A 16,259-nucleotide genomic window follows, 5' to 3' on the forward strand; every position below is an offset into this window, starting at 1 on the left:
GGGCCGGGGATCTGTAGCCCCTGAGAGGGCCAAGCCAGGGTTGGTCGAGCAACTTCGTCAAGGCCCAGGGCCTCCTGATGCTCGTGACCGCTGGCCACGCAACCGCTCGGGCCTCCCTGGTCCGAGCAAGGCCGGGCGAGCGCCGGAGAGGCGGCTTCCTTGGTGGCCGAGCGTCCGCGGTCGGGAGGACGGGAGCCCCCTCCCCCAGCGCCGAATAAAGAGCCCTTTGCCGGCCCAGGGCACCAGCGCGGGGCGGCCGCTTCCTCCAGAAAGCGCCGGCTCTGTTCTCCCTACTTGCTATTCACGCCGAGTGCGGCGGAGGCGGGTGGGGGTGGGGAGGGGACCCCCGCAGCGCGCCCCGCCCCGCCGCACGGGCTCAGCCCCCAGCACCTCCGGGGCTCGGCGCTGCGCCCACGTGGTGGGAAAGCCGGTCCCCGCCCGGCTCCCGGCCTCTCGGCCACCCTCCCGGCCCTCCGGTAGCTGAAAGGCGCCCCCGCGTCGGGATGGGCCTCGGCCGGCAGTCGAAGGGGGGAAGCCCCGGGTGGAGGGGCCCCATGGAGACCTTTGTGGGCGCGCACGGGCGGCGGGGACTCCCCCTGCCTCGGCCCACCCCGCGACCAAAATGGCTGTTCGCGGAGCTCCCGGCGTCCGGCCCTCGCATCGCCCACCTCCCCACGGCCTGGGGCGCGGCGCGCAGGCCCTTAACCGCCCGCCCCGGACGCTCGCATCAGACGGCGCGGCCTCGCGGGCAACCCTCCTTCACCGCGGGCAGCCCGAGCGCCCCGCGGCCGAGGCTGCAGCCAGCGGCCTGCCCGACCCCCGACCCCAGCCCCCGGTCCCCGATCGCCGGGCCCCGGCCCCGGCCCCGGCCCCGGCCCCGCCGCAGTACCTGGTCTAGGCGCGGGCGCAGTGCGGGCGGCGGGGCGAGGATGCAGCGCGGAGGAGGCGCCGGCGCTGCGTCTCTCTGGCTCCCTCTAGGCCGGCGCCGGCGTATTTAACCGCGGCCGCCCCGCGCGGACACGCCACATGGGCTGACAGCTCGGCGGCGCCGCCCAGGCCAATGAGCGTCGGGGCTGCGCCCGGGACCGCGCGCCGCCGCCGGTGGGGTGATGGCGGGACCCTCTCGGGGGCGCGCCCGGGACGGCGGGGGCCTCGACTTCCGTTCGCCAGGAGGCACATGGCGCGCCCACCCCCGCCTCCTCGGCCGCCCCCTCCCAGGGCTACGCAGGGCCCACGTGTGCGCGGCGCGTGGGTGGCACGGGACGGGGTGGCTGGGGTGTCGGGGTTCACACCGGGCCCCACTGGGGGTTAGGCGGACCCCGGGGGACGCACGCACGTGTCCGCGTCCGAGCGCGCGGACCTGGATGGGGGCGTGGCTCGCCCCGCAGTCGCGGCCAATCAGGGGCCGGGGGCGTGCACGCCGGACCAATGGCGGCGCGCGAGTGGGCGTTGCTAGGCGATAGGGTGATGGGCGGCTGGGCCGTCGCGCGGGCAGCCGTGGGCGAGCGCGGTCATTGACCCAGCCAGGGAGCCCCGGCGGGGTTACTGCCGGTCATCGCCGCGGGCCTGGTCCTTCCTGCCCGGCGCCCCATTTCGCGGGGACCCGGAAACGCCTCCGGGCCCGGCGGCGGCCGAGCGGGCGCCTCCCCGCTGCCCAGAGCCGCGCGGCCGTCGGGAGAGCCGGCGCCTCACGGACACCGCCGGGAGCGATGAACAAAGGAGCCTCCGGGAGCCCGTGCGCGCACGTGGCCACTCGCTCCCGCGCCTCTCCCCGGATGAAGAGCGCTTCATACCCGGCGCGCCGAGCAGGAGGCTGCGCGGGTCGGAAGTGCTTCTGCGGCAAACACCCGGCTCCCGCTCACTTTCTCCGCTGCAGGAAGTCGCGCGGCCGCGCCTCGCTGGCAGGGCACCGGCGGACACAGCAGTGCTGCCCGCGGGGAGGCCGAGCCTGCGCCGCCTGCGCACAGGGCGAGGCAGGAGCGCTGCCCACGGCACCGGGTCTGTGACCTCGGCCCTGCATCAGGCAGTTCCCTGGGCCAGTGCTGCCCGCTCCCCACACCTGTGAGCCAGGCAGGCAGAGGACACAGGCCACGCGATGCCCCCCAGTCACACAGCAGGTTGTGGGAGCAGCCGCCCCCGTCGCCCTCCCACCCTCCTGGATACAGTGCCCTGCCTGCCTGAGGGCACAGCCACCTCTCCCCCAGCAGGGCTGCGGGCGGGCGGGCGGCCCAGGCCATGCGGTGGGCACTGGGACAAAGTCCAGGCTCCGGATCAGGACCTGCAGGCAGGACTCTCCCGGTGGGGGAGGGGTGGGTTGTGTGCCCTTAGAGTGAGTGGCGTCAGGGGGTGTTTCTCACTCTTGCAGGTGCCGGGTCTGCCCCCCCCCGCCTCCCAGCACCCGACATGAGCACCCAGCACAGGGCTCGCAGCTCTCACTGTGGAAGGCCCCCGCCTGCAGTGCTCTGGGGGGCGCGTGCTGCGGGTGGGCATCCCATGCTCTGCGCCCCAGCAGCGTGAGGTGGGCGGCTGTGGGCGATGACACGGGTGATGCCCTGTACCAAGTAGGAAGATAAACAACGCCGGGGCCAGCAGGAGGGGGAGGCGTGGATTTAATGGGCTCCTCGCTAGGCCTGTGAGGCACCCCAACAGCATTGGGGAGCGTGAGCTGCAGCTCAGTCCCCCGCGCACACGCCGGGCACACACATACCTCTGCTCTGGAGATGGAGACACAGGCCCCCAAACCCACTAGGAGGGGGGGGGAGCTGAGGAAGTTAGTCTTTGAAGTTGTAGTTCCGGATCTTGGGGTGCTGCTGGCAGGCTTTAGGCTTTGCAGGGTGAGCCCTGGAGGGTCTGGTGGGCTTGGCCTTGGCCTGGGCTGCCATCTTCATCCCTTTGATGGCGAAGGTCCCAGCAGAGCGCGGTGGGCTGTCCGCGGCTGGAGGCGCTGTGAGCTCTGCGGGTGGAGGGAAACAAGAACTGTCACGGTGCAGCGGGAAGCCCTGGGCCCACACAGGAGCCCGCGCAGGCCAGAGCCCCTGCAGCGACCCTCAGGGCCCACCCTGGTGTCCGGAACACTCCATCTCAGGTCATAACCATTTCCCAACGGGCGCGGGTGGGGGTGGGGCGAGAGGCTAATGGCTGCCTTGCTCCCCGCTGGCACATCCCCTGCCCATGGGCCTTGCTTGCCGGACACCCATCTCCCATTGCCCAGCAGCCGCGAACTTTACCCTCCCGACTTCCATTTTGGAACGAAGGGTGCATTTCTTCTGTAAAACGAGATGCGATGAGAAAGCAGCCCGCGGGGGAGCTCAGGCCCGGCCCTGCCTTACGGGGCAGGTGGGGCTGCCGCGTGGCCGCTGTGGCGTGCGGTCTGAGGGACTTGGCAGGGGTGGGCAAACTTTTTGACTCGAGGGCCACAATGGGTTCTTAAACTGGCCCGGAGGCCGGAACAAAAGCATGGACGGAGTGTTTGTGTGAACTAATAGAAATTCAAAGTAAACATCATTACACAAAAGGGGACGGTCTTTTTTTTTTAGTTTTATTCATTTCAAACGGCCGGATCCGGCCCGCGGGCCGTAGTTTGCCCACGGCTGGCCCAGCACGTGGCCGCAGGTGGCACAGGTGAGGCTTGAGGCTGAGGAGGGCCAGCTGGGCAGCAGGCAGTGGGGGGAGAGGGCAGGGCTGGCATGGGGCTGGGAGGCAGCCCAGGGTGAGCCGCTGGCCTGTGAGCAGAGGCCTGCCAGGCGTGCCCGGAGCCCTAACCCTCCTGCTGCCCGGCCGAACGCCTAGTCCTGGAGGTGGAGGACACAAGTCCATGGATGATCTCTGCACACAGATCCTCCACCCCCTCTCCTGACCTCACCAGGGCACCGACCTCTGACCTCTGCCTGCTTGGTTTCCTTCTGGAAGGCACTGCCAGTGGAAGGGAAGGGGTCAGGACTCTGACCACGGAGACACAGGGAACCTTCCCCCCAACACAAGGGCCTGGCCTCAGTTCACCCGGAGCCGCTGCGGGCACTAATGGGGAAAGTGAGGCGAGGAGCAGGGTCGGCCCGGCCCAGACGCGCTGCTTCTGTGTGGGGGGCTGACTCCCCGTGATGCTGGGGGTTTAGGGGGGGAGCTCGGAGCCACAGGAGGGGAAAGGGGGTCTCGGGTGTCTGCCCCTCTGAGGCCTGCTGCCCCTCAGCACACGCGTGTGGCCACCATGTGGCCTCCACCTGAGTCATCAGAGCTGGGCCCGCTCAGACAGTAACTTGCCCCACTGCCATCTGCCTGCTCCTCTTGCAGGACCTGTTCTGCCAGCCGGCCCAGGTTCCTCTCAGGGCCCTGGTTCTGAACTGGCCCTGGGGGATGGCCAGCCCAGGGCTGTCCCTGCTTCCTCCCTGGACGCCTATGCCCCCAGCTCTGAGCCCAGGGCTGACCGAGCCCAGTGTGTGGCCTGGGCAGGCCCCTGGATCTGCTGGGAGGGGGAGGGGGGTGCCCGGTGTCCTGTCAGGAGCAACGCGGGTCCCAGCTCCCCGGTGGCTGCTGGGCTGCTGAGGGTGGGGGACACGAGCCCACGCCTGCCCCGGCTCTGCAGACCCTTCCCTGGGCTGGGGCTGGGCAGGACCCAAGACCAGGCCTCCCCAGCCAGGCCTGGCTGCCCGGGGTTCCCCCTTGGGGGCCACCACCCCATGTTCAGGCTTCTGCTGAGGCCTCTGCTTCCACGGGAGCCCCGCACCCCGAGTTCAACACCAGGTCTCCTCACCCTGAAAGCCCTTTGATCAGTGACCGGAGACCTAAGCCTAAACACGGAAGGAGGTAAAGTTCACCAAAGATACACTTCCAGACAGGGCCCTGGGCTGCCCCGGGTCAGCGGGGCCTGAGCCGCCCAGCGGGACCAGGTCCCCACGCCCGCCCGCCCGCCCGCCCGCCAGGCCACACGGCCACGCTGCTCTCTGCTCCCCTTGGCGGGAGGACAGCTGTCAGTGAGGCAACCCTCTCCTTTTGCACAGAAATGTGGCTGCGCAGGAGGGCTGCCCATCCCACTCAAGGCGCTCCCTGACCCCCGGCTGCTTTGGGAGGCCCCCAAGGCCAGGCAGGGCCGCCAGGCCTGCAGCACGCGCAGGGACCATGCAGACCTGGCAGAGCTCCAGGCCTGTGAGGGGTGGCTCCTGTTCCATCTCGTGGACCCAGACAGGCCCCGGGAACCGGGCTCGCGAGGAGGCCGGGAGGCCTCTCTGGGCCTCTGCTGCCGGAGGGATGCCCGTGAAGCTTCTGTGCACACCCTGCAGCTTCCACCCAAAGCCCAGGGCCATGCAGGCGGAGCGGCCAGGGAGCCCAGAAAAGCGAGCGAATGTAGAGCAGCTCCGAGGTGCCAGCCCTCCTGGCTCCTGCGGGTGAAGTGTGGAGGCAATCGTCTCAGGTAGAAGCTGTAGTAACTTTAACCCTGCTGTTTGGCTTCTGTGCGTACTTGCTTTGTCTAACTATAGAAAAGTTACTTTGATTTTCTGAATTGTATAAATCATCCCATTCGATTGAACACCCTATTGATTGTAGCGTGAATACCCGTTGGTTGTGGTCATACCGGTTTTAGAACGCACATTCCTCTGGACCTGGGAACCGGGGCAGCACCATTATCCTAAATGGCCTCAGTGGCTACAGATAATGCCTTCTGGTTGACTCAGGTCCCAAGATCCCGGGGCTCTAGATAATGTGTTTCTGTCAACTCAGTGGTCTGAAGACCCCAAACTATAATTAATCTTTGCAGATAACTGATCGGCTCCATCTCGCTTCCATAACTGCTTTGTGCGACCAGGGTCCTCATTCCCAACCCTGGGATGTCATCAGCACCTTTGTGGTCGGCCTGTAAATCTGGTGCTGGGGCTGGGGCTGGGGGGCACTGAGGTTTGGAGAGCGAAATGCCCCCTCGTGGTCCCGGATTGGATTTGCAATAAACGTGACTCCTTCATTTGACTTCTTGAGGCGTCCTTGTGTGATTCGCGGGGTACATGACAACACCGGCAAAGGCTCCCCTGCGGGGGAGGGGAAGGAGTGGGGCTCAGGGTCGCACCAGAAATAAAACAAATCTGGGAAACCTACGCTCTTTCCCAATAACTCGGCTGTGCCTGTGCCACCTCCTTCCTGGCCTGACTGCAGCGCAAGCCCGCGGGGGAGAGGGGCGGCCCTCTGCCGGCCGGTTCCCTCCACTCAGGGACCACAGCCCGGGCCTGAACACTGGTGCCCTGCATGGTGTCCCGGGCCTGGCTGTCCCTGGAGGGACGCTAAGGTCTAGTCCCGGTAACAGGCTGGCGAGAGGCAGCCGGCAGTGGTGGCTGCGCTGTGGCCTCAGCGTAAGCACCACCGAGGAGTAAGCTGATTTGGCTGCTGCTTCAAGTATGTGCTTCGTTTTGAAAGTTATTACGACACAGGCTGTTTCGTAAGTGGCAATCTAACAGCTCCGAGAAGAGCGCTCACAGAGGCCTGTTCGACCACGTGTTTCTCAAACAGTTCAGGTCACGGAGAGGCTCAGGTGGCGGCATCAGGAAGGGCAGGCCGGAGCCGCTCGCCCAGGTCAGCGCCGGTAGCCGAGTGCCCGGGGCCCGCTGGGGGCTGTGTGCCCGGCCCCAGGACAGCAACAGGACCAGGGTCTGGGTGGAGCACGGGGGTGTGTGTGTGTGTGTGGCAGTTCTCGCACCAGCACCACGGACCCTGCGGGAAGAACTGCTCATAAGGAAGCTCCATGGTTCTCACTTCCCCTTCCCGCTCCTTCCTGTTCCTTCTACAAACACCCCTCCAGCTGGGCAGGGGCCAACCTGCGCTGGGCTGCCCCCCTTCATCCCCCCCATAAATCCTCTTGGGTGTCGAAACACCTAGCGGAGAGTTCCCTGGTCGCAGGGACAGGGGACCGCCGATGGCTGGAGCCGGCGTCTCGGCCTCACCAGGCCCCAGGGGAGCTCTCTGGTTGGTGCAGGGAGAGGACGCAGACGGAAGCCGCCTTCGGTGGGGTCGTACCTGTCCTGTGAGGCTCCCCCTTTTCTGTCCTCACAACCCGCATCTCAAGCAGCTGCTCCTCCCGACTGCCGCCGAGCCGGCTTCAGGACAAACACAAAGCGTCCCGGGCCGGCCTGTTCCTGCCCGAGGCCCGGGCCCAGCCGGGCAAGGCCTGGGACGCTCGCTCGCCACTCAAACCCGCGTGGCGCCAGGAGGGGCGGATGGGAGGGCGTCGGGGCCTGCCCACGGGTGACCGCGTGCTATCGGGTGCAGCCCAGTCCTGCCGGGGCTGGGAAGGGTGCCCCAGAGCTGCGCCGCTGACAGGAGCGTCCTGGTCGCCCAGCGGGAGGCCCACCCAGGCTGCTGGGTCTGGCTCCCAGGACCGGGAGCCACAGGCCTGAGCTGCCATGGGCCCACGCTTTGTTTGGATTTTAAATTAGTTGCCAATATTAGAAAAGGGAAGCATTCTCCATACAAAACGCCAACATCTCCAGCTCTTCTCTCGGGGGGTGGGGGGGGCTGTCTCCGTCGGAGGCCGGAGCTTCGGAACCAAGTCCCCGCGGCTCCTCGGCTTGTGGTCGCCTCGCCCCAGCTCTGCCTTTGCGTGGCCACGGAGTCGTCCCTGCGTGTCTGTGCCCACCTTCTTTACAAGGGCTCGCCACGCTCACTTGTCCTCATCCTAACTAACTGCCTCTCAGCGACCCTATTTCTAAGGTGGTGGTGCCCCGAGGTCCTGGGGGTTAGCGTTTTGCATGAATTTTGGGGGAAATAATTCAACCCGTCGCCGTTGGTTTCCCATGAGGGGCAGCATTGGGTCCACCTGAGTCAGTGTCAGAGCTCGTGGGAGAGCAGCGATGGCCGCGGGTTTCTCAGGCCTCTGGCAGAGCGGAGCTTGGAGGTCAAGGTGCTCCCTCCTCGCGGACTGACCGGCTGCCCCTGTCTCTCACTGTCCGTCCTTGCGGACTGACCGGCCGCCCCTGTCTCTCACTGTCCGTCCTCGCGGACTGACCGGCCGCCCATCTCTCACTGTCCGTCCTCGCGGACTGACCGGCCGCCCGTCTCTCACTGTCCGTCCTCGCGGACTGACCGGCCGCCCGTCTCTCACTGTCCGTCCTCGCGGACTGACCGGCGCCCGTCTCTCACTGTCCGTCCTCGCGGACTGACCGGCCGCCCGTCTCTCACTGTCCGTCCTCGCGGACTGACCGGCCGCCCGTCTCTCACTGTCCGTCCTCGCGGACTGACCGGCCGCCCCTGTCTCTCACTGTCCGTCCTCGCGGACTGACCGGCCGCCCGTCTCTCACTGTCCGTCCTCGCGGACTGACCGGCCGCCCGTCTCTCACTGTCCGTCCTCGCGGACTGACCGGCCGCCCGTCTCTCACTGTCCGTCCTCGCGGACTGACCGGCCGCCTCTGACACGTGCTGCCCGTCCTGAGCTTCGCCCCTCGGGCAGGACGCACTCCTCCACCGTCCCACCTTTGACACGGCTGAAATCCCTCCTTGTAGCTCCGTCCAACTGGTGCTGTTTCTTTGCTTTGGGCTCAGAGAGAAAACGGAGTGCCTGTCACTCTGGCCTCGTAACCGCAGCGAACACTGAGCTGTTTACTTGCCTTTTTGTTTGTTTGCTAGTCCTCGCGTGGGGAAGGGAGGGGGAGAGACAGAGAGAGCAGCATCGATGTGAGAGAGACATCGATCGACGGCCTCCCGCACTCACCCCTACCAGGGCCAGGGATCAAGCCTACAACCGAGGCACGTGCCCTGGACTGGAATGGAACCGGGACCCTTCAGGCCACAGAACGCTGCTCTATCCACTGAGCCACACGGCCAGGGCCTTGCCATTATGGACACCCATTCTACAGGAAAGGGACTGAGGCAGAGGGGCTGGAGCCGGCTCAGGGCCCAGCTGGAGAGGAGCAGCGAGAGCCAGAGCTCCTGCTCCTGCCCTGTCACCAGGCACCACGGGCTGGGCTGGCTGTTGCAGGAGCTGTTCACGTGGCCGTGGGCTGATGATCCCGGGACCCCCTTTGCACACTCAGACCCAGGGACAGGTGCCTCCCTCCCGAACGGGCGCCTCTCCCAGCTGGGCCTGCGGCTCCTTTGCCGTGAGGGCAGGAGGCGGTCTCCACGTGAGTGACGAGAAGCTTGGGAAGAGGGACTGAGGGAGCAGGAGGGAGCCCAGGAGGGAGCCGGCCCAGGAGCTGAGGGGGGGCGGGCCTCCTGGCACAGCCAACGACTGGCAGAGAACAACGAACTCATCGTGAACAGGCCATGGCCGTTCAGCTCAGCGGGCAAGTTCCCAGTGCACCTAGCAGAACTGAGTCCGTTCTGACCTGTGGGTTTGGCAAAGGTTTAAAGATCCGGACAGGCAGCGCGGGCGAGGGGGTGTCGGGAGCGCCAGGTGGGCAGGTGGCAGGTGGCCGGTCCCAGGCCGTGCAGCACAGGTCCGCTGGGCGGGTCAGGGGCCCTGTGGGCGAGGGGGGCAGGCGCTGGCAGGAGTAGCTCCTGGGGTCTGCTCCCAGAACTCGATGCATGACCTTGGACTGTCCCCCAGGCTGGACAAGGGGACGTGTGGGAGTGGAGGGCTGTGGGGACCCAGGAGCCAGGCCAACAGAAAGGCCAGGCACACGGCCAGTCCCTCACCCGCTCTGGGCCCCGCATCCTGGAGGCAGGTGCACCGCACTGCCCGGAGCTCCTCAGGCAAACGGTGTGGGCCGCCCTCGGCCCCGGTGGCCCTGCAGGAAGAGGCCCAGCTCTTACAGAGCGAGAAGAACTGGCTTGTGGGACCCGCCCCGCCACAGGACAACACGGGGTGGTGTCGTCGACTCGCCCGTGGGACCAGGCCGCGGCCCGGCAGTCAGCTCAGCCAGATGCCGCCTGAGGCCCACGGGCCGGGTGCTGGGCCGTGCCCTGCCCGGCGGACTCGGGGCCTGGGGGCTGCGTGACCGGGGTGGGTGACCCCGGGACTGCCAGGACTGCTGGGAAAGGGGCCCGGGTGGGGCAGAGGGCACAGAGGCGTGGGCTCCGGGACACAGCTGTGGCAAGAGGCTTCTGTTTTGCTTTTTATCTGGGTCCTCAGATAACAGCTGCCCACAGGACCTGGCTGCGCTGTCACCCTGCGCAGCCCGCACCTCCACATCTGACGCAACCGTTTCTAAAGGAAACGCATGTCATTCCAGGAGGAACTAGTGGAATTTGCAAAAAGACCAAGTTTAAAGAAGAAACCCCCCAAGCACTGCGCCCTCGGAAAGCTGCCCGTCCGCTCTTCCCCGTCGGCCGGGCGGAGCAGGTGCTCATGGGAGAAGCAGGCGGCACCGTCCCAGCCCTGGGACCCCGAGCCCCACGGGCAGCAGCCGCCTGCCCGCCAGGCTGGCCCAGCAGTGAGTCCTCGGCCGCCATCAGCCGTCTGACCCTCGTGGCCGCCCCGCTCCGGAACTGGGGGAGGGGACTCTGGCTGCTGGCTCCTCAGCCGGGCGGTCCCTCAGGCCGGGGCCTCGGTGTCCCCACTGGGAAACGGGAGCCCAGGAGCTGTGGCGTCAGTTGCCACGGGATCAAGTCCCCGCCGGTGACCAACCAGGCCTGGCGCTCAGCCGGCACGGGCGGCGAGCTGTCCTCCCTCTTTTCCCCCCAGAGGGCATTCACTTGTACAAAGGGGTGTCCAGTCTCCCTCCGGCCCCCCCAGAGCCTGGGCGGCTGTCGCCTCCTGGACGCTTCCCTCCTGGTGTCCTGACTTTCAAACTCACAGCGAACAGGCCTTGTCTCCTGTTGCCAGCTTCGTAGTCGCCTTGAAAACGGGCACAAAACCTGAGCCACACACAAAGCCCACATGATCTCAACACTGAAAAGGTCCGTAAGGGGACACCTGCTCTCACTTATCAGACGGCAACAAGGAGAGGGCTTGCCGCAGCCTGCGGACAGGAGGGAGGGCTCACGGGACTCCCAGCCCCCACGCCTCTGCCCAGGCACACAGCCTCCGGGTGCTGGGGCAGGGCTGCCTGAGGAGCAGGTACCAGAGGTCAGAGCGGTGGGGCGGCTGCTGGAAACCCTGAGTCCTGGGCTCCGGGAGACTAAAGACAACGCACTTTTCAATCGAGCGGGCAAGCGGGGCGGGGGGCTGGGGCGGGCGGGCTGACTCGCTGCTCACCCCCCATCCCACTGATCCCAGGCCCCGAGGTGGGGCTCCCTCTGCCCCGTGGCTGCCAGGCGCCGTCCCAGGTGCATCTGACCTGCTCAGACGGCCTGGCTTATGTTGCTGAAGAGTATCTTTCCAGTTTGATCATTTCTGAGGTTAGAAAAGAATTGTCTTGGAAGTTTGTGATTTTAAAATCACCCCTCGGGTTGACCCTGTGATTGTAAACACTGGGTCCCGCCTGCACCGAGGCTGCTCCAGCCTGGCCTGGGCGAGGGCGAGGGCGAGGGCGAGGGCGAGGGCGAGGGCGAGGGCGAGGGCGAGGGCGAGGGCGGGACGTGGGCCCTGCCTGTGGCTCCAGGGGGCGAACCACCTCACTGGCCTCCAGGCTGGGGAAGGCGGAGGGGCCGAGGGGGGCTGAGGGGTCCTTGGCCCGGGGCCAGGCCTCGGCCTCGCCATCGCCTCCCCTCAGGCTGTTACTCTAGAACTTGAAAGTCCACTTTTTTAGCTTCAAAACAGTCTCTGTCCACCCACCGCCAGGCTCACACACGGCCACACGAGGTGCAGAACCAGGTGACTTTACATAAGCGCCTACACTTCCAGCCGGAGCTTCTCTACCCCACACTCTGCCTGAGCCGGGCACCCCTTCCAGGGGCCCTGCACTACCGCCCCCCCGTGCCAGCCAGGGGTCACGGGTCAAGGACGACACTCCCCCCCCCCCCCCCCAGCAGACAACAGAATCCAAGTAAATGAGGCAGAGTGAGGTGCGGGCTGGTGCCCGGGAAGGAAGCGGGAGGTGAGGGGGTGTCTGAGGTGCGGGCAGGAGCGGGCCAGGGTGGGGAATACAGAGGCACCTGGCCAGACAGGCACAGGGGCAGCCTGGGCGCTGGGAGGGTGGCGGGGGCTGGGCAGGAGGGGCGGGGCAGCTCTGGCCCCACCTGAAAACCAGGAGCCTAGTGTCACCCGCTGTACCAGCCGTCCGTGTTACGTGGCGGCCAGAGCCTGTCTCACTGCCCACGGCCACTTTGCTCTGCTCGCGGCGCCAGGGCTCCCGGCAGCACCCCGCGGAGATGCTGACGCGCCTAATGGGCAGCGCGTCTTCACCAGAGCTCGTCCCTGAGGACTGCCCCCCGGGAGTGCAATCCGCAGCCACACGCCCAAGAGACGTTTCGCAGGTAATTACAACTTGGCTGCGCTGGCTCTAGAGGCAGCGTCCCCCCCCCCCCGCCCCCGCCCAGTCCTGCAGCCACCACTGGGGACCAGCCACGAATACGCCAAGACCACGGCCACGAATACGCCAAGACCACGGCCCCGAGACCACGGCCCCGAGACCACGGCCCCCACCTCACCAACCTCTCATAGCATCCCACCCGGTTGACCACGCCTCCCTCTTAAAACTCTTCATTATAAAGAGACCCAAACTACAAGCACATGTAACATGCAGGCATATTTAAAAAATAATAAATTAAAATAAAATAAACACCTGGGTCCACGTGACAACTGCGCCCACGCCACAGCCCGCGCCCGCGCCCACAGCCCACAGCCCGGCGCCCACAGCCCCGCGCCCACAGCCCCGCGCCCACGCCACAGCCCCGCGCCCACAGCCCCGTGCCCACAGAACAGGCAGAGGCGAGGAGCTGTGACTCTGCCCAAATTGGACGAGGTCAGACTTCGGACAGAGTACCCCTTGGGGTCACCCCTGCACGGCCCCGAGGCCTAGCCTCGAGGCGACTCGCTGCGACGCTGTTGTCCTGGGTTGGACAGGCTAACCCGCCCTCGAAGGGACAGGTGGCGGCCAGCTCCGTGGCGGAGGCGCTCACCAGGACACGGCTCCAGGGCTGCGGTGTGAGCCTGGAGTGGGCGCGCTGTGCCCACTGGACGCCTCTGAGTTCTCGCCTATCGCATCCCGACAGCGCCCCTCCCTCTGCCCCTCTTCCTTTGTGTTGCCCTCGTCGGAGGATATTTTCCCGCTGGTTTTCAGAGAGCAGCAGGGAAGGCGGGGAGGAGAGAGACATTGACTGGTCGCCTCCCCACGTGCCCTGACCAGGTCGGGAACAACCCTCAGCTCAGGTGTGTGCCTTGCCCGGAATCAAACCTGCGTTCTCAGAGGCAGGCCGACGCCCTCACCCTTGCCCCACACTGGCCAGGCCCTCTGCCCTCTGGCTGGGTCGGCCCCACGCCGCCCCCAGGGGCCCTTCCCACAGGCTTTCCTGCCGGGGGTGGAGGGGCCTCAAGGCACAACGGGCGGGGCTGGGCCGGCCGAGGGGCTCTCTCCCCAGGGCCCACCTGTCCAGCGCACCAGCTCCTCCCGGCCCGTGTCCTGTCGCGGGGCCACCTGTCGGACGCTGTGTTGGGGACCTGCTCAGCCACCAGGTGCGAGGAAGGACACTGGGCGCACAGGTGACCAAACCAAGTGCGGGGCCTGGACTGGCATGTCACCTGGCGCGGCCCCCCCCCCTCCCTCGCCCCCAGCCGTGCTCTGCCCACCTGGCGCCGAGTCACCCTGGGAGGTGAGGCCGGACGGGCTGGATCCCAGTTCGAGCACCTTCCACGTGTCCCGGAGGGAGCTGCTGGCGGGCGAGGAGGACCCCTGAGTGTGGTGCCCGGCGTCCTGGCCGGCTCCCTGGGCCTGTGGCTGTGGGGACCGGTTCTCTTTCTGATGAGCTCGCGTGCAGGCCGCTGGGGGGAGTCCGTGCTGCTTCTACAGAGGGTAGAACGAAGGCTCGTCCTCGAGGGCCCACCTCCAGCCCAGAGGAGACAACGGGCTCCCCGTTCCCCTTCGCCGGGTGACAGGCAGTGGGCACGCCCCACAGACAGGCCTTGTGGGGAGACCTCGAGGGCCAGGAGGGGGCCCGGAGGCAGCAGCGCTGTGGCCGTGGTCCCTCTGCGCACGGGGCGTGGGGCGGTCTGGAGGGAAGGCACCTGCTGGGGCCCCACTCTACCGCGGGCGAACAGGCAGGGCTGCTGGGGGCCCCGGGGTCCAGCCCCACCCAGCGCTCTGACTGGGCACACTCTCCTGCCCTACAGCTCACCACCCCCAAGCGAGGACCCGCGCCGCGAGGACTGCCACTCAGAGCCACGGCCGCTCCGGTGACAGCAAGCGCTGCGCCTGAGACGCGCACACCCCCAGACCCACGTACCTGCCCCGGCCTCCCCGTGGCTCCCGCGCAGCCTTGCCGGGCACCGTGTCTGCGGACGGGCGCCCCGCGGGCCTGGCTCTCCCCTGAGAATTCGGAGGAAGCCTCCTGCGCGCTCCCAGCGTCCTGCAGGGAAACGCACGTGAAAGGGGCTCAGGGTCTGGTCCCCGAGGGGCATGTCACTGAGCTGCCCTGCGAGGCGAGGAAGAAACTCCCCAAACGGCTGGCAGGAGGACTTATCCGCGTGGCGTCAGCTAAAAGGGAGGCACGCGCAGCGCCCACAGCAGGGACGGGCCCAGCCTCCCCCCTGCGGCTCTGCGCCCTCCTGCGCCCGCTGATCGCTCAGCCCCACCTCGTGCTCCCCAGCAGCTTGGCCTCCCGGCACAAAAGGCCACCGGCCACCTGCCACCTGCTCGCTCTAATTTTAATTCATTTAAAATAAACTGGGAGACCAGCCACACACTGGGAGACAAGTATCTGCAGAGCGTCCAACAGATCAGGATGGGACAGGACTGCACAGCACTTCGTGGAAAAGACAGGAACCGCCCGGCCGCGCGGCTCAGGGGCTGAGCGCCGACCTAGGAGCCAGGAGGTCAGGGTTCCATGCCCGGTCAGGGCACAGGCCTGGTTGCAGGCTCGGTCCCCAGTGTGGGGCGTGCAGGAGGCAGCGGATCTATGGGTAAGGCTATAGAGTGTATGCGTGATATACTTTATGATTTCCATCAACAGCAGGAAACAACGAAGTGTTATGGGCAACCATGTCTCGGTGCTGAAAAGCGAGGGCTTTTAAGATTGTGTTGTTGCCGAGACCGGTTTGGCTCAGTGGATAGAGCGTCAGCCTGCGGACTGAAGGGTCCCAGGTTCGATTCCGGTCAAGGGCATGTACCTGGGTTGCGGGCACAGCCCCCTTGGGGGGTGTGCAGGAGGCGGCTGATCGATGTTTCTCTCTCATCGATGTTTCTGACTCTCTGTCTCTCTCCCTTCCTCTCTGTGGAAAATCAATAAAATACATTAAAAAACAAAAATTAGATTGTGTTGTTAGGGGAAAAAGATCGTGTCTGTGGTATTTTGACGTTTCTGTAATGAAAATGTAACACTTAAGAAACCAGTGAAAAGTTGCGGGAAATGCATCTCTTAGTGAAGGGGAGGTACCTGGGCTGTGACGCGCGGCTGCAGCGGCCCCAGAGGTGGGCCTGGGCCTGGGCGCTTCCGGGCCTCAGGGCTGGGGCAGGGGTGACACGGTTTCCCTGGAAACCAGATGAGGAAGGGTTGGTCTGTGCACATCTCACACTGATACATACATGTCCCCTTCAGACCCAGTCCCTTCTTTCACCGAGAGCTTGGGGTGCACGGCTGTGAGCTGTGCGCAAGACCCCGCATTCCTGCGGCTCTGCAGCCACTGGACACACGGACAGCTTCCTGCAGCCACAACCCTTCCCCGGCTTCTCCAAGCGGCAGCAACACATGGTGAACAGACCCAGAGACGCCCTCCCCGCGCGAACAGTGAGGCCGTGTGCGGCGCTCTCCGACTCCGGGCCCCTCCTCTGCGGCCGCGGCAGAGTGAGCGTCGAGGGTTTGGGCGGCTGCGGGGGCTCCTGGAGCCCAGGCACCGAGGGGCAGGCTCGTCGTGAGGCTCGGCGTTCTTCCTTAGACGTGACCCAGGCTCCAGCGACTCTCCGCTCGTTCACTAGTTGGGGCTCCATCGCCTAGAGAGCCTGGACGCGCGTCTGCACAGGACGGACCGCAAGATGCCATTCCCGTGGAGCTGACCTCTCCACAGCGGGTCGGGCTTCCCGCGCCGAGTCCTCTGTGGCTGGAACTGCTGGCGTCTGGTGGCGATGCACACTGTGGCGCCGACATCGACCCGGAAGAGGCAGGCAGCCCACAGACACCGCCTCCCAGAAGCAAATGTGAAGGTGGCAACAGCCGCCCTCAGCACAGGTGCCGAGCAGAGGCCGAGAACGGCCACCAGGGACAGGCGGGCCCAACACGGACGCCAGGCACAGGCTCCGAGGCTGGGAGTTTGG

The 16,259-nt window shown here is 66.4% G+C and overlaps 1 protein-coding gene across 1 annotated transcript in view; it reads right to left on the reverse strand.

The window, feature by feature from the left end:
- Positions 1–2,771: 2,771 nt before the first annotated feature.
- Positions 2,772–16,259, reverse strand: part of CCDC57 (coiled-coil domain containing 57) — a 39,777-nt gene continuing 26,289 nt past the window's right edge. Inside the window, exons 16-19 of the mRNA XM_059671589.1 lie at positions 15,385–15,479; positions 14,236–14,358; positions 13,583–13,796; positions 2,772–2,953 (exon numbers count right to left, since the gene is read on the reverse strand). Of these exons, the coding sequence (XP_059527572.1) occupies positions 2,772–2,953; positions 13,583–13,796; positions 14,236–14,358; positions 15,385–15,479 (614 nt within the window). The remainder of the gene's footprint in view (positions 2,954–13,582; positions 13,797–14,235; positions 14,359–15,384; positions 15,480–16,259) is intronic.

Source organism: Myotis daubentonii, chromosome 16 (genome assembly GCF_963259705.1).
Source record: "Myotis daubentonii chromosome 16, mMyoDau2.1, whole genome shotgun sequence".
NCBI lineage: Eukaryota > Metazoa > Chordata > Mammalia > Chiroptera > Vespertilionidae > Myotis > Myotis daubentonii.